The 25,152-nt window shown below is 45.5% G+C and overlaps 1 protein-coding gene across 2 annotated transcripts in view; it reads right to left on the bottom strand.

Moving 5' to 3' along the window:
* The window catches only part of LOC138672847 (myeloperoxidase-like), an 80,750-nt gene that overhangs the window by 49,971 nt on the left and 5,627 nt on the right, over positions 1–25,152 (bottom strand). For both annotated transcript variants that reach the window (XM_069761251.1, XM_069761250.1), the window contains exons 3-8: positions 23,881–23,974; positions 23,160–23,335; positions 16,282–16,402; positions 3,853–3,982; positions 2,948–3,154; positions 962–1,277 (exon numbers count right to left, since the gene is read on the bottom strand). In XM_069761251.1, coding sequence (XP_069617352.1) covers positions 962–1,277; positions 2,948–3,154; positions 3,853–3,982; positions 16,282–16,402; positions 23,160–23,335; positions 23,881–23,974 — 1,044 coding nt within the window. The remainder of the gene's footprint in view (positions 1–961; positions 1,278–2,947; positions 3,155–3,852; positions 3,983–16,281; positions 16,403–23,159; positions 23,336–23,880; positions 23,975–25,152) is intronic.

Raw genomic sequence — 25,152 nt, 5'->3', positions numbered from 1 at the left:
TTTGTTCCTGCTCCTCCACTTTTATTTAGCGCTAATTTTTATGGTCTTTTCCAAGGAGTCGGTGGTTACAGGGTAATAATGCCTAGCAGCTTAAAGACACACCCCAGCGTATCCTGTGAGTCTCACCCCCTTGATAATAACCATAATCATTAGCACTAAATAAAAAGGCCCATATCTCTGAAACCATATGGCGGATTTAAGAAAAGTGGTTAATGTTTATTTGTGGGGATTATGGGTACATCATAAATTTCCTCAAGCTCCCAAAAGATCTTTCCCAAACCACACTGTCATGAGCATACTGCGGCAGAAAGTGGTAAGAAGATTGTGGTGCTTGTTGCACAAACGTCTGCACTGATTAGAACTGCTTCACCATCTTATGAAACAGTCAGGTTTTTCTTGTTCTGTCACTGCAAGTGTTAATCAGTTCAGTTGATCTCCTGGAGCTCTTCATCCTCAAATGCTTTAGCTGTTGTGTTGGCCACTGCCCTCTGGTATACATGCTCACCACTGGCACTTGAGAATAGCCAGTGATAGTTACAACTTCCTGGTTCGGTGGTGAAGGAAAGTCCTGAATTAGTAGCAGCCGGTTGGTGTATTTTACAGGAGATATCTGTGTGGGTTTAGCATTGTCTGTGTATTTATCCTAACCTTTACCCCTCCTATTGTTCCCTTGATTTCCACTCTGCTGTTTTGGTGAGTGTATTTGTATGATTGTAGTTTTCTTTTATCCCTGTCTTTTTCCCCTGTCTGCCAGGTTTATGTTTTCCTAAACAATTTTGTTTCAAATCTCCATGGGTGGGTGAGGAAACAGATCAGCATGCATGTATGAGCATAGCAAGGTACGACTCATCAACATCTCCACCTTCAGGGGTAATCAGGGGTATAGGGATAGTCTAGTGTCCTCCTAGCTTGAGGGACAGGGTGCCCTGGGGAAATCCTGCCACAGTATCGTGACACTCACCTGCCACAAAACAGGGCAGTCCCAATGTTGGATGAGTTCTTGAGCATTGGTCTGGTACATTATCTTTAAAAGGCAGGAAGGGCAATCCATTGTCGGAGAACTTCTGATTAACAGCTAAAAGTCCCAGTTGGTTTGTATTATTACGAAGCAAGGTGGCAACGTTTATGTCACTACCATATATCTGGCTTCCATCGATGTATGAAGTTAGACCATTCATTTGCTCACGCACAGGACTTGTCAGACTGCAAGCTGCTGCGGTGCGAATCACAGGGATACACTTAGACCCAGCAATATACCGAGGATCGGTTGGTGGAATCTGAAAAAATCCCAAAGCAGATGTTATGGTGATTATTGATTTTCATTTCATCATTTTAATTAACATATAAGAAGGGGTATGATTGACCATCTGACATGACTGTGTGAACTCTTGTTTTATTTGTATTGTACAATACTTAACCAGCAGCTCTAACTCCAGACATAGTGTCACGTAGTGACAAGGGACTGTGGGCACCTACCCGATCCCTCAAACTAATGGTGCCCTAGGCTATTCCTGTCCCCCGGATTACCCCAGATGGTGGATACACCGGGGTGTCGTATCTTGCTATGCTCCTATCTTTACCCCTTATCTGATCCCTCCCCCACCCAGGGAGATGAGAGGCCGAAGTGTATAGGAAAACACTAACCAGACAGACAGGAGTAAACAGACAGGAATAAAAGAAAACTACAATCATACAAATAGACTCATAAAACAACAGAGTGGGAAACATGGAAGGAATAGGAAGGAGAAACAAAATAGGAAAGCATGAAGATAAAAACGCAAACCAACTCCACACAGCAATTTTCTGAAAAACTCTCTAACCGCCAAATCCAAACACTGAACCTCTCCTTCAACTCCATACCAGGAAGCAGAACCACTATCACTGTCAACTCCCAAGTTCCAGTAGCGAGCATATATACCTGAGGGAAGTATCTAACACAGAACATTTGAGACAATTCAAGATGGAGAGCTCCAGGAGATCAGCTGAACTGATTTACTATTGCAATGACACAGCAAGGAAAACCTGCAATTTTTTATAGGATGGTGAATCAGTTCCAATCAGTGCAGGAGTTCGTCCAATCATACACCGCAATCTTCTGGCCCCTTTCTGTCACGATATTCCCGTGACACATAGCTTATGGTTGACATATCAAAGATAAGCATTACCACTATGCACTACCTCATGCTGAATAAGAAAAGACAGACACGGTTATAAACCACTTCAATCCTCTAAGGAGAATGTAATAGATATTACTTCCCTGCAGAATATGGACTTTCGCCTCCCTCTGACATTGTGTGTTGGCTAAATTATTAAATTTTCCAACAAATGCATTATACTATCCATTTATGAAAAGCTTAAACATCATGCACACAGCGACACTACATATTAATTTCCTACAGATTTGTAATAGGGCTCCCATTTAATGGCTGGAACCTCTGTGTATTCCATGCTAATCCGCCACATTATGGACTTTTTCTGTTCTAAAGGCATTGCTAACTGCCTGTTGCATACGGAAGAGCTGCAGCTTGCTACTGCAAAGCCATACTGCCTTCATACACTCCCTCCATTCACATGTCTCTGTCGACAACATTAGACCCAAGTCACATGTGACAACCAAAATGTCTTCAATTCCAGCCATAACAAAAACAGATAAATGTCATTTTATCAACGGAGCTTTCTCCTATTTTAAAACTTATCTTCTATGGGTTATGGAGAGGAATTCAAGTTAAACAACTGTCCTCACCTTTGCACTTGCTACTGTGTCCCCACCGCCAGTTTCCTAGCATAAACACGTGGAGGGGCGGCATCTGGCCGGTGAGTGCAGTTTCGATATTTATTCATTCTTCACACTGGGCCCTTATGCAATAAGACTTGAAGTAGGGGACTCCACTTTAAGGATTTGTAGAGTTTATTCTATTGTGAATATGTCAATGAAGAATATTCTTACCTTTATAGGGAAACACGGATAGATGTTATCACAGCTCTTATCACAATCCACATTTTTCAAAAATGCTGAATTTGTTGGTGTTGAAACGGATAAGTCAACATCATGATCCAGCCACTGACCCCATTGCATGAACATCAGAGAGTTACTGTCATCCAGTTTCAATGAGTCAGTGGATAATTTAACAATTTCATTTGATACCTCACGCACCTGTTACAATAAAAAGTAATAAATATTATTACAAGCAAGCCAAGGGAAGATTTTTTAGGATAGGTTTACTGTGTTTTTTCTCATCATGTTTCTATGAGATCTCTGCTTGATGTCATTCAATAGAAATCTTCATTGCTTGCTTACTTAAAAATGAGAATTTATCCTGATCATGTGATAGATATGAATGTGCAGAACTGATTAGGCCGGGATCACACATGCGAGAAACACGTCCGTGTCTCGCATGTGAAATCCAAGCTCTGGCGCCGGCACTCCAGAGCGGAGCGTGCGGCTCCATGTGTTGCTATGCGGCCGCACGCTCTGGTCCACAGTGTCGGCGCCAGAGCTTGGATTTCACATTCGAGACACGGACGTGTTTCTCGCATGTGTGATCCCGGCCTTACAGTCACAGTATGTGCATCCGCATCCTGACTTCTACGTGCCATGAACCTGTGTGTCCATATCTGTTTATCTGTTACTCTTAACCCATCTACCATGTCATGTGCCATTTATAACAATAGCGTATTGTTATGTGGCAGAAGCACCTCCAAAGGTACTAAGCCCATATACAACCCCTACAACTACAACCTGTTCACCCAAATCACCATGATGGGTAATATAAGTATATATGTAACAAAACATGTTCCTTTCACCATTTCCAGCCAAGCAGAGTTGCTATATATTTATTTATTCATTTTTACCGAGGGTAGAGTAAACCCATTAATGGAAAGACTTTGAGTCCAGCCTCTTGGAAGTGATATTCCATCCTCATATTCTGGCTTAAGAAGACGTTTGAAAGCAGTGTTGAATGCACCAAGAATAGGTTTCATTCTGTAAAGAAAAAAATAAATAAAAAGGAACCTGTCAATACATTTTTATATATATAAACTAGCTATTGAACCCGTTCTATGCCCGGGTGGTGAGCATTTATATTGGTATATGGTCTCCATCTTGGTATGTGTTGCTTCCATCCTGCACCCTAATCTTGTCATGTGCTGCTACCATCTTGCGCCCCCATCCTGTCATTTGCTGACCCATCCTGCGCCCCCATCTTGTCATGTGCTGCTCCCATCCTGCGCCCCCATTCTGTCATGTGCTGCTCCCATCCTGCGCCCCCATCCTGTCATGTGCTGCTCCCATCCTGTGCCACTGTTCTGTAATTTGCTGCTCCCATCCATATGCCCCATACGCTGCTCTATAAAGGTTGATGGCCCCCATAAGCTGCTCCATAGTATATGCCTTATATGCTGCTCCATTATGGTTGATGGCCCCCATAAGATGCTCCATAGCATATGCCCCATATGCTGCACCATTATGGTTGATGGCCCCCATAAGATGCTCCATAGTATATTTTTTCTTATGCTGCTCCATTATGGTTGATGGCCCCCATAAGATGCTCCATAGTATATGCCCCGTATACTGCTCCATTAAGGTTGATGGCCCCCCATAAGATGCTCCATAGTACATGCCTCATATGCTGCTCCATTATGGTTGATCCAGGAAAAAGATGTGCACACTGTCACTAGGTTGGTGCAGGCATGAACAAAATAGTCCAAGTATAAGAAAAATCAGCCGCACTCAAATGGTTGAAAGTTCAGCAAACTGTGTAGTTTCTTTATTAACACAAACAATAAACATCACCAAGTGCTTTTTTAGGAGGTAAATGGGTGGCGGACTATTCAATTCGGGTAACGTTTCGACCCCAGCGGGTCTCTATCAAAACCTCACTTATGCCAAAGAGGTAGAGGAGAGGAGAAAGAGCCGAGTTCCCATAGGGCAGCTCTGGTAGAGTTGTGTGGTTAAAGAGGGCCCAGGAGTGTTTATTTCAATTAAAGGACTTTTTTCTGTGTGGCTATTTCAATTAAAGGACTTATATATCCACTATATTTCTATTATCTATCTATCTACAATATATCTTTATATAAGATGTCTTTATTAGTTTTGAAAACTAGCTTTAAGTTACATAGAGTATTGTAACATGTGAAAGATTATGCTAAAAACGCATTTCATTCACATATAATACGGATGTCATACAGATGTTAGGTGAGAAAAAAAATCGCCCACTTGCATGACATACGGAGTGACAAACGCATGACAATGGTGCAACTAATCAGAATGAAAATAGGAGAGATTTTTAATAAACTGATGTGAGCAAAACCCTGACAAAAGCGCTCAGCAAAGAGCACAGAATAATTGCATATGCGAATTTTTGGGAGGTAGAATGAGCAAAGAAAAAGCAGTACAAGAATATTTCTTATTTTTATTTTTGCATGGTTCACTGTGAGGTAACAGTGATAAGACGACTTTATTCTTTGGGTGGTGCAACTACAGCGGTACCAGATTAATACGGTCTATTTCTTATGAGTTGCGACAGTGACACACTAAAAATGCTATAAAAAATAGTGACTGCCTATTTTTTGCATGATAAGTTGATAAAATAAAAAAGAGGCACTGAGGATTATCAGCTCCAGACAGGGGCGAATCCCCAAATCGTTTCCTCCAACGTGCAACACCAAAATGTCTGGAATTCTATCTAGACGAGCATTGTTATGCACTTCTTTCAAGACCTCATTCCAGCCCAATCCCCGAAAGCCCAACCATCTGACCACGGCCACCTCTTTGGAGAACCCGAGCTGTCGACCGTCGCGCCGAACGTCCGCCCGTCTCGCGCCCCAATACACGTACGAGTGGCCGACGATCCAAATCAACAGGGGATTGGAACCTGAAAAATACATAACAACTTAAATCCATAACCGTACTTCAAGCACAACAACATCGAGAAAAACACCATCTTCCCCTCAACCCCCGTTTAAGGTCTCACGTAGCTCTTATAACGCCGCGACTTCCATCTCCCAATTCGTTGCACCGCTTCCGGTGCTAAACCTCCTAAAGCCGCCTCAGTCGCGGCCCCAATTCGGAATGAGTGAGAGGCAAATCGAGAAGCATCTAATCCCAACTCCCCTAGAGCCCGTCTAAGCACCGCCACAAATTGAAACTTGGACAAAAAGGACCCATTTTCATGACACAACAAAGGGCCCTCTTTAGACGGCTGAAAACAACTAAAAGCCTCCCAGCAACCAACGGGACACATGAGCGAACCCACGACAGAGCCCAAAACCACACGTTTGCCTCTACCCTCCTGATCGGTCTTCGATCTACGCAACCAAAATTGTAAACCTTTCAGTCAACACCACATCCCTAGCCAAAAGTCCCCCTTGCACGCACGTGCTAGGCGACACGATCTCACTCACCCGCAGCGCGCCAAAAAATGCCAGCGAAAATGCTAAACGGAAAAGAGCCACTTCAAAGTCAGATGTGCAAATCTCACTGAGCTTCACACCTATTCGTTCCAGCAAGCCAAAGGAAATCGGGCGCCTTAGATCGCCCTTACTCGCCCTCCTTGTAAATCCCTTCACCGCCTGCCTTACTAAAAACAACTTCGTTAAATCCCGTAAACCTCTAAGCTGAAAACCAAAAGCCAAAGCTGACCGAATCCTCTCAACTTTAGACGCCGACCAACCATCATCGGCACCACGTCTCAACCATAACAACAGGGCCCCCACTTGATCGTCGCCCCTCATCTCCACCCTACAAGACACCAACCAGGACTCCCAATCGCACCACACCGACCGGTATGCTGCCCACGTACTGGGTGCCAAAGACGCCTGAATCAAAGGTCCTGCAGCCCGAATACCACGTTCCAGAGTTCCTGCGGGCAATCCCGACCCGTCTCCTCCGCCTCCGGAGCCAAAGCACGGAAACGCTCCCACTGAAACCGAGACAAAGAGTCAGCGATGGAGTTCTCAACACCAGGCACGTGTGTTGCCGAAACATAAGCATTAATAGACAAGCAGAACAAAACTAATTGCCGCAGAACCCGAATAACTGGAGGGGACGATGCCGTCAAACTGTTGATAACACAGACGACTGCCATGTTGTCGCAATTAAACCGTACCCGGCGATCGCGCAAATCCTCTTTCCACAGATATACCGCCACCAAAATGGGAAAAATCTCCAATAAAGTCACGTTTTTTACCAGCCCGGAACCGAACCAGTCGTTCGGCCACCTGGAGGCACACCATCGACCACCAAAAAAGGCGCCAAAACCAATCCCACCCGACGCATCCGTGAACAACTCCAAATCATGATTGCCGACCACCTCCTCCATCAAAAGCGATCGACCATTGTACCGTGCCAAAAAACTATCCCACACCTCCAAATCTGCTTTGTGCTCACTGGATAAGCGCACGAAATGATGGGGAGCCTTCACCCCCGCCGTAGCACCTGCGAGCCTCCGGGAAAACACTCTCCCCATTGGGATAATTCTGCACGCAAAGTTCAATTTGCCAAGAAGAGACTGAACTTCCCGCAGAGGCAACTTCTTCAAGCGACGCGCTCGAGCCACCGCGCTTTTCAAACCGACCACCTTCTCCTCGGGTTACCGAAACTCCCACGCTACCGTGTCAATGACAATGCCTAAAAATGAAATACACGTACTGGGCCCCTCCGTTTTCTCTGGCGCCAGCGGAACACCGAACCGCTTGGCCACCCAAATCACAGTCTGTAACGCCATTTCACAACAACTAGATTGAGCAGGTCCAATACACAAAAAATCATCCAAATAATGGATGATGTAATCCAAACCAGACACCTCCCGAACGACCCACTCCAAAAACGAACTAAAGGCCTCAAAATAAGCGCAGGACAACGAACAACCCATCGGCAAACATCTGTCAACATAAAACCCTTGGTCCCAGTAACAACCTAACAATCTAACGCTGTCCAGATGGACAGGAAGTAACCGAAACGCCGATTCAATATCTGTCTTAGCCAACAATGCTCCCTTGCCGCATCTACGTACCAAACGCGTAGCCTCATCGAAAGACGTATAAACCACGGAACAAAGCTCCGGATCTATTCCGTCATTCACAGATCGCCCCTTAGGGTAAGACAAATGATGAATTAACCTAAACTTGTTAGGCTCTTTCTTTGGAACCACACCCAACGGGGAAATAACCAAATCTTCCAGGGGTGGAGTGGGAAAAGGACCAGCCATCCTACCCAACGCCACTTCCTTGCTCAACTTTTCCGACACTACCGCCGCGTGTAGCACAGCCGACTTCAGATTCCTTACAACTTGCGGAATACTAAACGCAGGGGCCGGAATCCGAAAACCATCCCGAAAGCCCGAAAACAACAGCTCCGCCTTCGGCCTATCTGGAAACCTATCTAGAAAGGGGGCCATCTCGTCCAGCCTCACCGGCGTCACCCCCTTTTGGATTCCCGTCAGGCTTAGCCTTCTTTTTGAAGCATTTCGCGGCCCCATGGGAGGATCCACTGCAATGCGAGCACACGTGCTTGAATTTACAGGTAGCCCCAAATTTGCACTGGCCGTCGTTAAACTGCCAGCACAGGCCGTGTCTCTGGCTCGCTTGGCCAGACTGACTACCCGATCCTGAACTGCCGTGTGCTGAGGTCTGGCCAGCGTTTCCGCCCCCCCCTTGAAAGGAGTGACCAAACTTTGTGGGCGCCATCACTCGCAACCACAGACCAATGTCCTTCTGATCCCACCGGATCGCCGGACGAACCGCCTTCCGCTGCCTAAACTGCTCATCGTACCGGAGCCAAGCCTGACCCCCGTACGCCCTGTGCGCCTCGCCTATCGAATCCATGTAACAGAAGAGCGCCGAACAATTTTCCGGCGCCTTCTCACCCACAACGCTAGCCAAAATTGCAAACGCTTGCAGCCAGTTCACAAAAGTCTGCGGAATGAGGCGCCACCTCCGTTTTTCTTCATCCTCCTTCTTACTGTCCTCTTTTTTGCTCTTATCTAAATTGAACTTTTCTAAGGGAAGAAGCGAAAAAATTTCTACGTACTCATCTTTCCATATCTTCTCCCTTACTTCCTTCTTCAAATGGGCCCCAAGCGGCCCCTCAAAACATACGAAAACCTCGCCCCACGCTTTGTCATCTAAACGAATCCCGCCTTCCTTCTCCTTTTCAGTCTGCACCGACACCGACACCGGGACACTTGAACTGCTGGGTGCCAACCCACCCATCCCAGATGCCCCTATACCCACATCCGCAGCACCAACCCACGCAGCCAACGGGGACGGCACCGACCTAACGCCACCCAACCTCGCGAGCAACTCACGGACGCTAGACAATAACTCACCTACCCCCTCGCTCCCCGGAACCGACCGGGACCCCGCCTGCTCCCCCCTAGCCCCTACCCCATCTGCCTGCCTATCCCCCACGACCGGGGAAAACAATCGTGTTTGTGACAAAACAGACATGGAATCTTGCTCACCCAGCTGCAGAGGAACGGAGGTCCCCCCAGCCGCGGACGTCCTGCTCATCCCGCTGTCCTCGGCTCCTGGTCCACTCCGTGAAGACCCGCGAGGTTGCGTCCTCCCTCGTGATGACGAACGTGATGATGCCCGGCACAAGCCCATCGTACCTTCCAGGCCCTGGTGACGCCCGACCAGTACTACCTCTGGGTCTGTCTTGTAATCCAGTTGGAGCAACTGGAATGCTGGACGGGCCCGGCCTCACAGGGGAAGAAGCTGCGCTGCCGGCCGCTGCATAACCGGCTCTCCCCCGCTGTCTGGCCGTAATTTTTGTGCTGGACGGGCCCGGCCGCATAGGGGAAGAAGGGGCACTGCCGTCCGCTGCCGTACTAGCTCTCCCCCGCTGTCTGGCTGCAGAGACAGGAGCAGAACGTCCAGCAGCAGCTGCACTGCGGCGCCCCCCCGTGACGTCACCGGCGCTTCGCTCTCCAGCGCGTGCAGACCCCGCCCCCTGGGCTGAGGGAGCAGGCCTAACCACCGCTGCAGGCCCCGTCGCTGCCTGAGTGTTCCTCCCGGACCGGGCCCTACTGGGACGCTTGGCGGCGGGCACTCGGTCCGGAGGGTCCCTGGAGGGACTTCTAAGCCGTCGCTGGGGATGAATTGGATCCGGGGACAGCCGTTGAGGAGGCCGCACGCGCCGGGAGGGCCGCTCACCGCTGGTCGCCGTCTGTGCTCCTCGGCTGCCGCTGCCACCATCACCGCCGCTGCCGCAGCCCAGTATACTGGCCACCTGGGCCTCTATCCATCCTGGAGGCTGGCTCTCCGCTGCCGCCTGCAGCTGCTGTAGAACGCCCTCGATCCCGGACATGGCCTCTCTCTCCTTGGATCTCCTCGGTGCTCCAGAGCGGGAACTGGTAAGCCCCACCCCCACCCATACCTTATAAACCCCTGCCACATACTTAACCCCACCTCCCCTAATTAACCCCTTCCCCTACTATCTCTCCCTCCCAAACCCCTGTCATGACGGCCTGCACGTACGCCGTCTGCGGGGTGGTGGGACGGCTCGCTCCGGCCTGCTCTTTCTGAATCACATATTTCAGAGATTTACATGGAAACCCCGGTGTAAGCACTCAGAGTAGAGCACAGGACAAATGTGAGCCAAATCTCACTACGATCAACAAACAAATCAACAGCAGGTAAAAAATTGATTTTATTTCTTATGCCACTATTCATTTGGTAGAAGTGATTAGACGACTTTATTTCTTCGGGTCGGTGCAATTACAGCTACATCAGATTTATATTGTTTTTTATGTTTGGCTGCTGTCACACACTAAAAGATGCTTTTTTTGCAAAATAAAGTATCTGGATCATCATTTTTTTGACAACTATAATTTTTTCATATTTTGGCTGACAGAGTCATGTGAGGGCTTTTTTTGCATGACAAGCTGATGTTTCTATTGGCACCATTTTCCAACACATAATATTTTTAATCGCTTTTTATTCCAATTTTTTTTTAGTTAAAATTAACAAAAACCAGCAATTCAAGATTTTTTTATGCTATTCACCATGTCGTAAAAGTGATAAGCCTTATTCTTCAGGTCAGTACGATTACAGCGATGCCACGTTTATAGAATTTGTTTAAAGTTTTGTTGCTTTTACACAATAAAAACAATTTTATAGAAATGTGGGGGCCGCCGAAAGGTGAGTATATAACTATTTTTTATTTTAATTCTTTTTTTACCAGGGATATGGTGCCCACATTGCTATATACTACGTGGGCTGTGTTATATACTATGTGGGCTGTGTTATATACTGCTTGGGCTGTGTTATATACTACGTCTCTGTGCTACATACAACGTGGGCTGTGCTATATACTACATTGCTGTGCTATATACTACGTGGGCTGTGTTGCGTCTCTGTGCTATATACTACGCGGGCTGTGCAATATTTTACGTGGCTGGGCAATATACTTCGTGGCTGTGTTATATAATGCGTGAGCTGTGCTATCTATATATATAATTGTCTAAGGGTTTTTCCGTCTGTCTGTCTGTCTGTCCTGGAAATCCCGCATCTCTGATTGGTCGAGGCCGCCAGGCCTCGACCAATCAGTGACGGGCACAGCATCGACGTAGAAATCCCGCGTCTCTGATTGGTCGAGGCCTGGCTGCCTCGACCAATCAGAGACGGGCACAGCGACGATGATGTCATAAAGGACGTAGACATCCCGCGTCTCTGATTGGTCGAGGCCGCCAGGCCTCGACCAATCAGTGACGGGCACAGCGACAATGATGTCATAATGATGTCATAAAGGACGTAGAAATCCCACGTTTCTGATTCAGCGACGGGCACAGTATCGACGTAGATGTCATAATGGTTGCCATGGCGATGATGATGTCATAAAGGTTGCCTCGACCAATCAGCGACGGGCACAGTCTGCCGCGAATTCTGGAATCATCATTGTCCATATACTACGGGGACATGCATATTCTAGAATACCCGATGCGTTAGAATCGGGCCACAATCTAGTATACTATATGAGCTGTGCTGTATACTACCTGAGCTGTGCTATATACTGTACTAAGAGAGCTGTGCAATATATTACGTGGCTGGGCAATATACTATGTGTCTGTGTTATATACTGCATGAGTTATGCTATATACTACGTGAGCTGTGCTATATACTATGTGGCTATGTCATATACTACATGGGCTGTGCTATATACAATGTAGTTGTGCAATATACATGGCTCGGCAATATAGTATGTGGCTGTGCTATATATTACGTGGCTGTGTTATATACTAGGTGGCCTGTGTTATATACTACATGGGTTGTATTAAATACTATGTGGGCTGTGCTATATACTGTGTGGACTGTGTTATACACTGCGTGGGCTGTGCTATATACTAGGTTGGCTGTGTTATACACTGCGTGGGCTGTGCTATATACTGCGTGGGCTATGCTATATACTGCGTGGGCTGTGCTATATACTACGTGGGCTGTTATACATTGTGTGGGCTTTGTTATATACTATGTGGGCTGCACTATATACTACATGGGCTGTGTTATACACTGCGTGGGCTGTGCTATATACTATGTGGGCTGTGTTCTACACTGCGTGGGCTGTACTATATACTGTGTGGGCTGTGCTATATACTGCGTGGGCTGTGCTATATACTACGTTGATGTGTATTATGCTACGTGGCTGTGCTATATGCTACGTGGGCTGTTCTATATGCTACATGGCCTGTGTTATATACTACGTGGCCTGTGCTATATATACTATGTGGCATGCGCTATATGCTACGTGGCTGTGCTATATGCTACAAGGGCTGTGTTATATACTACGTGGCCTGTGCTATATACTACATGGCCTGTGCTATATACTACGTGGCCTGTCCTATATGCTATGTGGCTATGCTATATGCTACGTGGGCTGTGTTATATGCTACGTGGGCTGTGTTATATGCTACTTGGCTGTGGTATATTTCTCTGCTGTATCTGTGCATCATGAATCGTGGTATGTGTTAAAGAAGGGGGGCCCACTGAGACTCTTTCACCTGGGCCCTCAAAAACATGGAGCCGGCCCTGGCTTCACTGATTGGTCACGCCCGGCCGGCCGCGAACAATCAGCGACAGGTGCAGTCCGGCCGCGAATTGGGGGGGAATTTGAACCACACTTTGCCAATTGGTCGCACCCGACCAGCCGAATCCTCTGTATAAATTGCATTATTCTGAAAACTTCATAAATAAACTACATACATATTCTAGAATACCTGATGCGTTAGAATCGGGCCACCATGTAGACCATGACATAAATAGCACATCAAGACATGGCAACTGACACCTGCTCATGATGTTCTATGTCTGACATTCATTGTTAAGTGGTTAAAGGGAATCTGTCAGTAGGATCATCCCTCTCAAGCTGTGTGTTTGAAGAAGTGTAATAAAACGATACCTTGATTTCTGCAATCTGATGTGTTATTGCAGAGAAATCTATATTTTCTTACATGAAAATGAGCTGTTCAGGACAATGAGTCGGATCCTGATCTGCATGAGAATCTGCCTCCGGAGGTTATTGTAAATGAACAGGGTAATTACAAGTGAGATGTATAATGGCCGTTCTCTACTCTCTGGATCTCACTGCAGAGCTCTGTGTGATTATATATCTGACACATCTACAGGTTCCCCTCAGCTTCAGCTTCCATCTCACAGGCAGCCAGTGTTGCAATACAGCAGAGCTGAGAGAGCTGCAGCAAATGTGTTTGTAAGGTTATAAAGTTCAGCTCTACTGTTATCTATGTTAGCAATATTTGTCATACTGGTAATGCCCCCTTTTATTTACAATAATCTCTGGAGGCAGAGTCTCATACAGATCAGTGTCCAGCCTATAGCCTGGAATATCTCATTTATATATAAGAAAAACATGGATTGTTCTGGAAGACATCAGATCGCAGATATCAAGGTATCATTTCATTCAGCTTCCTATGACCTGCGTGCCCATATAGACGGCTTAGGAGGGTTGATCCTACTTGCAGATTCCCTTTAAGAATGCAGTTTTGCATTTACATTAACAGCTACAGATCAATATATTTGTAATAGTGGATGTTTATCTAAAAAGATAACGGTACTAGTAACACTAAATATCAAATTAAAGGTATAGTCCAGCACCTCTCTCTAGTCTACTTCATCAGACACTAGGCATGGAGAGACATTGGTCTACGGATATCGGTCAATTGTAGAGACAAATCTCTGATATCCAGCTGGTCATTTGGCTAATAAGATGTTAGATGGTTGCAATACAGCAGAGCTGTAGAAAATTTGTTTGTAAGGAGACAAAATTCAGTTTAACTCTTCTGTGTTAGTTACATGTCTCACACTGGTAACATCCCTTTTTATTCAAAATAAGCCCTGCATGCACATTCTCAACAAGATCAGTGTCCGACCCATAGATCTTAACTGCTCATTTAAGCATAACGAAAAACATGGATTTCTTTGGAATAAGACACTGGATCACAGATATCAATGTCTAATTTTATTCAGCTACTATGACCCGCATGTCCATATAGACGGCTTAGTAGGGTTAATTCTACTGACAGATTCCCTTAAAGTGTGTCATGTGTATCACTGCAATGTAACTGTACCCTACAAGAGAGATAGAATAAGACAGATCAGCCTTGCTATCTCGTGGTGCCCTTGTCACCTTGTCGTCTTTACAGTTTATTCTCTATAACATGTTCTTCATCCTTCCTGACCTTATTTTATATATTATAAAGTTGTCATATCTTATATTTGAAGGGCAACTTAATGTAGTATACAGTGTTTGCAAAAAGTATTAAATAATATACAGTGGTTGCGGAAAGTATTTAGACTCCTTGATATTTTTCACTCTGTTTCATTGCAGCCATTTAGTAAATTCAAAAAAGTTCATTTTTTTCACATTAATGTACACTCTGCACCCCATCTTGACTGAAATAAAAACAGAAATGTAGAAATTTTTGCAAATTTAATAAAAAACAAAAATCTGAAATATCACATGGTCATAAGTATTCAGACCCTTTGCTCAGACACTCATATTTAATATGTCACATGCTGTCCATTTTCTTGTGATCCTCCTTGAGATGGTTCTACTCCTTCATTGGAGTCCAGCTGTGTTTAATTAAACTGATAGGACTTGATTTGGAAAGGCGCACACTTGTCTATATAAGACCTCACAGCTCACAGTGCATGTCAGACCAAATGAGAATCATGAGGTCAAAGGAACTGCGCAAGGAGCTCAGAGACAGAATTGTGGCAAGGCACAGATCTGGCCAAGGTTACAACAGAATTTTTGCAGTACTCAAGGTTCCTAAGAGCGCAGTGGCCTCCATAATCCTTAAATGGAAGAAGTTTAGGAGCACCAGAAGTCTTCCTAGACGTGGCCATCCAGCCAAACTGTGCAATCGTGGGAGAATAGCCTTAGTGAGGGAGGTAAAGAAGAAACTGTGGCTGAGCTCCTGAAATGTAGTACGGAGATGGGAGAAAGTTGCACAAAGTCAACTATCACTGCAGCCTTCCACCAATTGAGCCTTTATGGCAGAGTGGCCCAAGCGAAGACTCTCCTCAGTGCAAGATATATGAAAGTCAGAATAGAGTTTGCTAACAAAACACATGAAGGACTCCTAGACTTGGCCGAAGGTTCACCTTCCAACAAGACAATGACCCTAAGCACACAGCTAAAATAACAAAGGAGCGGCTTCAGTACAACTCTGTGACCATTCTTGACTGGCCCAGCCAGAGCTTTGACCTAAACCCAATTGAGCTTCTCTGGAGAGACCAGAAAATGGCTGTCCACCAACGTTCACCATCCAACCTGACGAAACTTGAGAGGATCTGCAAGGAAGAATGGCAGAGGATCCCCAAATCCAGGTGTGAAAAACTTGTTGCATCATTCCCAAGAAGACTCATGGCTGTACTAGCTCAATATTGAGCAAAGGATCTGAATACTTATGACCATGTGATATTTCAGTTTTCCTTTTTTTAAAAATTTGGAAAAATTACTACATTTCTGTTTTTTTCAGTCAAGATGGGGTGTAGAGTGTACATTAATGAGAAAAAATGTATCTTTTTTTAATTTACCAAACGGCTGCAATGAAACAAAGAGTGAAAAATGCAAAGGGCTCTGAATACTTTTTGTACCCACTGTATATTACATTACCAGAGCTAGATGTTGTCTCTTGTTACAGGTTGAAGGATATTCACAGCTTTATCTCAAATATTTTGATATATATTTAGTACTTTGAGTGCTATTGTCAGCTTGCTCGTATCAGGCAGTGTATTACGGTGCATGACGAGGTTCCTTACCTATTGTTACACTCTCCAGTGATGCTGCGATACTGTGAAGACTCACACACCTTCGGCAGGTACTGATAGGCGCATCCAGTCAGTTGGGAAATTATTTGATTTTGTTCCGATGTCAGAAAATCTGCAGTGTAAAGTGCACATTAATTATTGCTCGTTTTTTTTTGTTGTTATATTACTAGTTTAACATACAAAATTTACAGGTTAGATAATTGCAGCAATATCCTCCAGCAGAGAAGAAGTGAATGAATGCTACTTATATGTAACAATGAGAGCTCATATGCAGGGCCGTATTTGCCACTAGGCACTTGAGGGCATGTGCCTAGGGCGGGGACAATGCAGGGGGCGGCACCTGAGCAAGTTTAAAAAAAAACAAAAAAAACCAACCTTTTTTTTTAAAGTCTGGGGTCGCCCCACCCACCCACCTCAGTCCTGGCTGCTGCGGGGTGAGGGGGTCTCGGGCGTAGGGCCGCCATCAGGGCATTGCTGCCCTGATGACTACTGTATGGGACAGAAATGGGTGCTGTACCTTTAAGCAGCAGCAGCCCAAGTGCATCATGGTCCTGATGCCGGACATGTGACACGCTGCGCGCTCTTCTTAATGTAAGAGCACTGGAACGGACTGCAGAGAAGCAGGTAATGTTTGTGGAAGAAGATACTGAAGTCGGCGGTGAGGAGGGTGAGGAGGCGGGCAGTGTGTGAGGACTCAGAGGAAGCTGCATGGAGGAGTGAGGTGAGAGAGGAGACGGGAGTCTGCTGATGTGAGTGAGTGAGGAGAGGGGAGGCTGCTAAGGGGAGGAGATGAGAGGCTGGTAAGGAGAGGAGATGAGAGGCTGGAAAGCAGAGGAGATGAGAGGCTGGAAAGGAGAGATGAGAGGCTGGTAAGGAGAGGAGGTGAGAGGCTGGAAAGGCGAGGAGATGAGAGGCTGGAAAGGAGAGATGAGAGGCTGGAAAGGAGAGGAGATGAGAGGCTGGAAAGGAGAGGAGATGAGAGGCTGGTAAGGAGAGGAGAGGCTGGTAAGGAGAGGAGATGAGAGGCTGGAAAGGAGAGGAGATGAGAGGCTGGTGAGGGGAGGCTGCTGAGGAGAGGAGATGAGAGGCTGGTGAGGGGAGGCTGCTGAGGAGAGGAGATGAGAGGCTGCTAAGGGGAGGCTGCTGAGGAGAGGAGATGAGAGGCTGGTGAGGGGAGGCTGCTGAGGAGAGGAGATGAGAGGCTGGTGAGGGGAGGCTGCTGAGGAGAGGAGATGAGAGGCTGGTGAGGGGAGGCTGCTGAGGAGAGGAGATGAGAGGCTGGTGAGGGGAGGCTGCTGAGGAGATGAGAGGCTGGTGAGGGGAGGCTGCTGAGGAGAGGAGATGTGAGGCTGGTGAGGGGAGGCTGCTGAGGAGAGGAGATGAGAGGCTGGTGAGGGGAGGCTGCTGAGGAGATGAGAGGCTGGTGAGGGGAGGCTGCTGAGGAGAGGAGATGTGAGGCTGGTGAGGGGAGGCTGCTGAGGAGAGGAGATGAGAGGCTGGTGAGGGGAGGCTGCTGAGGACATGAGAGGCTGGTGAGGGGAGGCTGCTGAGGAGATGAGAGGCTGGTGAGGGGAGGCTGCTGAGGAGATGAGAGGCTGGTGAGGGGAGGCTGCTGAGGAGATGAGAGGCTGGTGAGGGGAGGCTGCTGAGGAGAGGAGATGAGAGGCTGGTGAGGGGAGGCTGCTGAGGGGAGGAGATGAGACGCTGGTGAGGGGAGGCTGCTGAGGAGAGGAGATGAGAGGCTGGTGAGGGGAGGCTGCTGAGGAGAAGAGATGAGAGGCTGGTGAGGGGAGGCTGCTGAGGAGATGAGAGGCTGGTGAGGGGAGGATGTGAGAGGCTGGTGAGGAGAGGAGATAAGAGGCTGGTGAGGGGAGGCTGCTGAGGAGAGGAGATGAGAGGCTGCTGAGGGGAGGCTGCTGAGGAGATGTGAGGCTGGTGAGGGGAGGCTGCTGAGGAGATGAGAGGCTGGTGAGGGGAGGCTGCTGAGGAGAGGAAATGAGAGGCTGGTCTCATGCTGTATATGGGGAGGCTGTGTGGGGCTCCTGCAGTATATAAGGGGCTGTGGGGGGTTTAAAGATATATAGGGGGTGTCAGCATACTTAATTCTGCTCAATATTAAGTGATACAATTAATATTAATTAATATTGAGTAGAATTATTTTCATGCTATTGGTTCGGCCTCCACAACAGTCATAGTCTTTCATCTGGCCCCTCGGAAAATAAATTGCTCACCCCTGATCTAGAGACATGGAGTGAGAAGCCCACAGACATGGAGTGAGAAGCCCACAGATTAGTCCGTTCTCTCACTAAATTACCCATCCAGCTCTTCAAACTATTCTTTCTGAAACGTCCCAGCATTGCAGAGATAAACTTCCCTGTTTGCAGTCTGGGTGATGCTGCCCGTGGTTTTGGTAGTATGAATCGACTGACAGGTTCCCCTTAAAAACCTGTCAGCCAAACCTTGCAACCTTGGCAGAATCAACTGACCATGTACTGTGTATGAGATCCACCAGATTCTCACATGACAACTAATGGAAAGGTTTGCTAAGGCTACTTTCACATCAGCGATTTTCTCCGTTCGCAGCAGATACTGCGGTTTTTCCGCATCTGTCGTGTAACATATCACATACAGGCCGGCAACTCTGCATTTGGCCTCATTCATTCCCTATGGGACTTGCGGACATGTGCGGCACTTGAGGTGAGACAAAAAAAAACACTGCTAGCAGCATTTTTTTTCCTGTTGCTGCAAGTACCGCATTTGCCGGATCGCAGCAAAACCGCAAGTGCCGCAAGTCCCATAGGGAATGAATGAGGCCGAACACAGTGTTGCCATAAGTGATCCGTTACAGATGGATAAAGAAATAACTAAATGAAAAAGCTTCTCCTATACTTTACAATGCTAAATACATACAGCCATGGGTGACACACGAATGCCATCTTTGTGCCACCTGTATTTTTGACAGAGCCATATGCTTACAGTCATGGCCAAAAGTATTAACACCCCTGCAATTCTGTCAGATAATACTCATTTTCTTCCTGAAAATGATTGCAAACACAAATTATTTGGTATTATTATCTTCATTTAATTTGTCTTAAATGAAAAAACATGAAAATAATTGTTCTAAAGCCAAATTGGATATAATTCCACACCAAACATAAAAAAGGGGGAGGACAAAAGTATTAGCTCTGTTCGAAAAATCATGTGATGCTTCTCAAATTTGTGTAATTAACAGCACCTGTAACTTACCTGTGGCACCTAACAGGTGCTGGCAATAACTAAATCACACTTGCAGCCAGTTGACATGGATTAAAGTTGACTCAACCTCTGTCCTGTGTCCTTGTGTGTACCACATTGAGCATGGAGAAAAGAAAAGACCAAAGAACTGTCTGAGGACTTGAGAAACCAAATTGTGAGGAAGCATGAGCAATCTCAAGGCTACAAGTCCATCTCCAAAGACCTGAATGTTCCTGTGTCTACCGTGCGCAGTGTCATCAAGAATTTTAAAGCCCATGGCACTGTGGCTAACCTCCCTAGATGTTTGGCGGAAAAGAAAAATTGACAAGAGATTTCAACGCAAGATTGTGCGGATGTTGGATAAAGAACCTCGACTAACATCCAAACATGTTCAAGCTGCCCTGCAGTCCGAGGGTACAACAGTGCCAACCCATACTATCCGTCGGCATCTGAATGAAAAGGAACTGTATGGTAGGAGACCCAGGAAGACCCCACTTCTTACCCAGAGACATAAAAAAGCCAGGCTGGAGTTTGACAAAACTTACCTGAAAAAGCCTAAAACGTTTTGGAAGAATGTTCTCTGGTCAGATGAGACAAAAGTAGAGCTTTTTGGGCAAAGGCATCAACATAGAGTTTACAGGAGAAAAAAAGAGGCATTCAAAGAAAAGAACACGGTCCCTACAGTCAAACATGGCGGCGGTTCCCTGATGTTTTGGGGTTGCTTTGCTGCCTCTGGCACTGGACTGCTTGACCGTGTGCATGGCATTATGAAGTCTGAAGACTACCAACAAATGTTGTAGCATAATGTAGGGCCCAGTGTGAGAAAGCTGGGTCTCCCTCAGAGGTCATGGGTCTTCCAGCAGGACAATGACCAAAAACACACTTCAAAAAGCACTAGAAAATGGTTTGAGAGAAAGCACTGGAGACTTGTCAAGGTGGCCAGCAATGAGTCCAGACCTGAATCCCATAGAACACCTGTGGAGAGATCTAAAAATGGCAGTTTGGAGAAGGCACCCTTCAAATATCAGGGACCTGGAGCAGTTTGCCAAAGAAGAATGGTCTAAAATTCCAGCAGAGCATAGTAAGAAACTCATTGATGGTTACCGGAAGCTGTTGGTCGCAGTTATTTTGGCTAAAGGTTGTGCAACCAAGTATTAGGCTGAGGGTGCCAATACTTTTGTCTGGCCCATTTTTGGAGTTTTGTGTGAAATGATCAATGTTTTGCTTTTTGCTTCATTCTCTTTTGTGTTTTTTCATTTAAGACAAATTAAATGAAGATAATAATACCAAATAATTTGTGTTTGCAATAATTTTCAGAAAGAAAATGAGTATTATCTGACAGAATTGCAGGGGTGTCAATACTTTTGGCCATTACTGTATGTATAGAAACGGACATGTCTCTGTGTGTTTTGCACAGACACACGGTCAATGAAAAACACAGACATGTGAATACCCCATAAGCTACAGTGAGTGCAGAAAATATTCATACCCCTTTAAATGTTTCACTCTTTGTTTCATTGCAGCCATTTAGTAAATTCAAAAAAGTTCATTTTTTTCTCATTAATGTACACTCTGCACCCCATCTTGACTGAAAAAAAAACAGAAATGTAGTAATTTTTGCAAATTTATTAAAAAAAGGAAAACTGAAATATCACATGGTCATAAGTATTCAGACCCTTTACTCGGTATTGAGTAGAAGCACCCTTTTGAGCTAGTACAGCCATGAGTCTTCCTGGGAATGATGCAACAAGTTTTTCACACATGAATTTGGGGATCATCTGCCATTCTTCCTTGCAGATCCTCTACAGTTCTGTCAGGTTGGATGGTGAACGTTGGTGGACAGCCATTTTCAGGTCTCTTCAGAGATGCTCAATTGGGTTTAGGTCAGGGCTCTGGCTGGTTCCAGTCAAGAAAGGTCACAGAGTTGTTCTGAAGCCACACTTTGTTATTTTAGCTGTGTGCCTAGGGTCGTTGTCTTGTTGGAAGGTGAACCTTTGGCCAAGTCTGAGGTCCAGAGCACTTTGGAAAAGGTTTATCTTCGTCTCATCAGACCAGAGCATCTTATTTCTCATAGTCTGGGAGTCCTTCATGTGTTTTTTAGCAAACTCTGAGGGCTTTCATATGTCTTCCACTGAGGAGAGGCTTCCATTATGCCACTCTGCCCTAAAGGCCTGACTGATGGAGGGCTACAGTGATAGTTGACTTTGTGGAACTTTCTCCCATCTCCCTACTGCATCTCTGGAGCTCAGCCACAGTGATCTTGGGGTTCTTCTTTACCTCTCTCACAAAGGCTCTTCTCCCATAATTGCTCTATTTGGCTGGACGACCAGGCCTAGGAAGGCTTCTGGTGGTACCAAACTTCTTCCATTTAAGGATTATGGAGGATACTGTGCTCTTAGGAACCTTGAGTACTGCAGAAATTCTGTTGTAACCTTGGCCAGATCTGTGCCTTGCCACAATTCTGTCTCTGAACTCCTTGGCCAGTTCCTTTTACCTCATAATTTTCATTTGGTCTGACATGCATTGTGAGCTATGAGGTCTTATATAGACAGGTGTGTGCCTTTCCAAATCAAGTCCTATCAGTTTAATTAAACACAGCTGGACCCCAATGAAGGAGTAGAACCATCTCAAGGAGGATCACAAGGAAATGGACAGCATGTGACTAAAATATGACTGTCTGAGCAAAAGGTCTGAATACTTATGACCATGTGATATTTCAGTTTTTCTTTTTTACTAAATTTGCAAAATTTTCTACATTTCTGTTTTTTTTCAGTCAAGATGGAGTGCAGAGTGTACACTAATGTGAAAAAAGTGAACTTTTTTGAATATACCAAATGGCTGCAATGAAACAAAGAGAGAAAAATGTAAAGGGGTCTGAATACTTTCTGCACCCACTGTATGACGAGTAAGTGTTGAATCCATGAAAAAAACGGATACAACACTTATGTACAACATGGACGTCTGAACGAGGCCTAACAGCGTATAATATACGCACTGTTAGAATTCAATTCCGCTTGCGAGTGACTTCACATGATGACATCTATGTGTGACCTGCTGACAACATTCTCATCCACTTTTCTCAAACTGTTAGGCTAGGTTCCCATTGTGTTAGGGCAATCCGTTAAGCGCATAGCGCTAGCAGATTGCGCTAACGCAATGTTTATTTTGTGGCCGCGTTCGCCATCCCTGCTAGCGCAGATCCCCGATCTGCAGTAGCGAGGGATGGACCTCGGACGCGCAAGCAGCGTCCGAGGTCCATCACACAATAACGGCACATTGCTAGCGCGTGCCGAAAATTGCACGTGCTAGCGATGCGCTACAGGCAGAAATAACATTGCTGTCAATAGGTGCGCTAACGGACCCGTTGCACGGCGTTAATTGTGACATTTTCACCGTGCAACGCTGTCCGTTAGCGCTAACCCATTAACGCAATGGGAACCTAGCCTTAGGATTGGGCAAGCTGCAGTGCTTGCTGAAAATGTCCCCACGGTGAACAACTCCTTTAGTAAAGATTCAGTGAGAAAAATAAGCCACAGAACATGATTCATCACTTGCCGCTTTACGGCATGTTATGCAAGAAAGAGCAATACTGTATTTAGAGAACAGTCTGTGTAGCTATCATTATTGGTGCACACCTGAAGCATTGACGGCATCTGGGTACATGGTTTTCAGTTTCGCAGTTACGAGTTGGCGACTGACTTCCAAGTAATCTGCTGATCGGACAAAATTTCTAGTTGCTCCCACCGCTTGCTTGAAGAACGCCATTACATCTGATGTACTTGCATCTTCCCTTTTTGACCGTACCTTTAAACTGCAAATACATTGAATTAGTATGGATTACAAATTTGTATCTTAGACCATACACATTAAATAAAAGTAACTTGATGGTTGAATGAACGTCATCTGATGAACCAATGCACTGCAGCCATACATATTGGTTGTTGAGTCATTCAGCTTTGCCATACATGATCAATGCCCCTGGGTGAATATGGAACCATCTTTTTGGGAATATTTTTTTAAGACAAAATATTTTTTGAACATTTTGCGTCTGAAAAAGCACGGCCAACTTCAATTCAGACTAGAACGATCTGATCTTTTGACTCATTCATGTGTTCATGTCTTCTCCAGGAGAGATGGCGTAGCGCTAGAACAAAAAGATTGAGGTTTAAATATCCTGATACACATCCTCTACCCCCATCACCCATCAGGGGAGAGATATTTGGTCCTTCAGATGATCAGCCAACCCTCCTGAAATCAGCCAGCATTATTGTGTGTGGGGACCACATCTTTCACATGTCATGTGTCTTATGACACATTTCTGTGATTGCTATACATCTGAGTCTTCGGTAGTCTTACTTTGTTCTAGTCTGGTAGTAAGCTGAATCCACCAGCTTCTTTGCGCGTTTGACAGATCCCAGAATAACATCATCTTCTATCTTGCATTTTCCACCTTAAAAAAAGGATAAATCAGATAATGCAAACACAGTGACAAAACTGCATCCATACACGACTTAGGTTTCTGATGCTTAGAAACTCATGTACGTGACTTCACTGCACATAACCTGATGTGTATGGCAAGTTATCAAGAGAAGTCCTTGGTAGCAAAACTAATGTACAGTGGCTAAGTTGTAATAGTATAAGGTTTTTAGCTGACAAACACTTTAATGTAGATATACAATGAATTATAATGCACTAGTGAAATATTAAAACAAGTTCAGATCATGAGCAAAAGGACTCATGATTTATGATCTTTCTTTCCTTATTACAGTTCTGTTTGAGGGTACATATTATGTATTGTCATTGTCAGTGCAGTCAGGACTGATATGTCTAAAAGACATTAAAGGGGTTGTCCACTACTCGGACATCCCCTTCTCAATCCCTATGTTTCTAAGTGGAAAAATAATAACACCTATACTTACCTCCGGTGCCGGTGCTGTTCCGGTGGTGCCTCCCGGGTCTCACATGATATTGTTATGTCAAACAATGTCACGCGCTGCCTGCGGCCAATCAGCGCTGGCTTCACTCTTGCCACCTTCAAACAAATCACAGACATCCAGAGAAAGTGTGAGCTGCTGAGATTTGTCCGCAGGAGAGTAGTGTGAAGAGGCTGCTGATTGGCCGCAGGGATCGCATGACATAAAAATAACTTCATTGAATGTGTCCCAAAATGATATTAAAAAAGTCCAACTCATTGCACCTCCATACAGCTCTGTTTGCCAAAAAACAAAAATGCTCTCAAAATATGTATGTTTTTAAACAGTTTAGCAGCAAAACATAAAATCCCTGATATAAATCCGGTATCGCTGAAATCGCACCAACCCAAACAATAAAGCGGTCTTATCACTTATACCGTTTGGAGAGCAGTGCAAAAATAAAAATAACAACTATTCTTGTACTGCTGTCTGTTTGTTCCATCGGCCTCCAAAAAATCAGAGTACTGTTCGGGTTACATTTATCTTGCACTCTCCTGTGAGCTTGTACATCGGGGTTTCCATGTAAAACCCAAAAAACGCAATTCAGACAAAGCCCCCATAGAGGCACATGGAGTCACTTTGGACTCTGTCTGGTCTCTGTTTCGGTGTTGTCAAATTCTTTTAGATTTTTTTTAGTGCATAAGTGTGGAATACC

Source organism: Ranitomeya imitator, chromosome 3 (assembly GCF_032444005.1).
Source record: "Ranitomeya imitator isolate aRanImi1 chromosome 3, aRanImi1.pri, whole genome shotgun sequence".
In the NCBI taxonomy this organism is placed as follows: Eukaryota; Metazoa; Chordata; class Amphibia; order Anura; family Dendrobatidae; genus Ranitomeya; species Ranitomeya imitator.
This window is presented reverse-complemented; position numbering and strand designations above follow the sequence as displayed.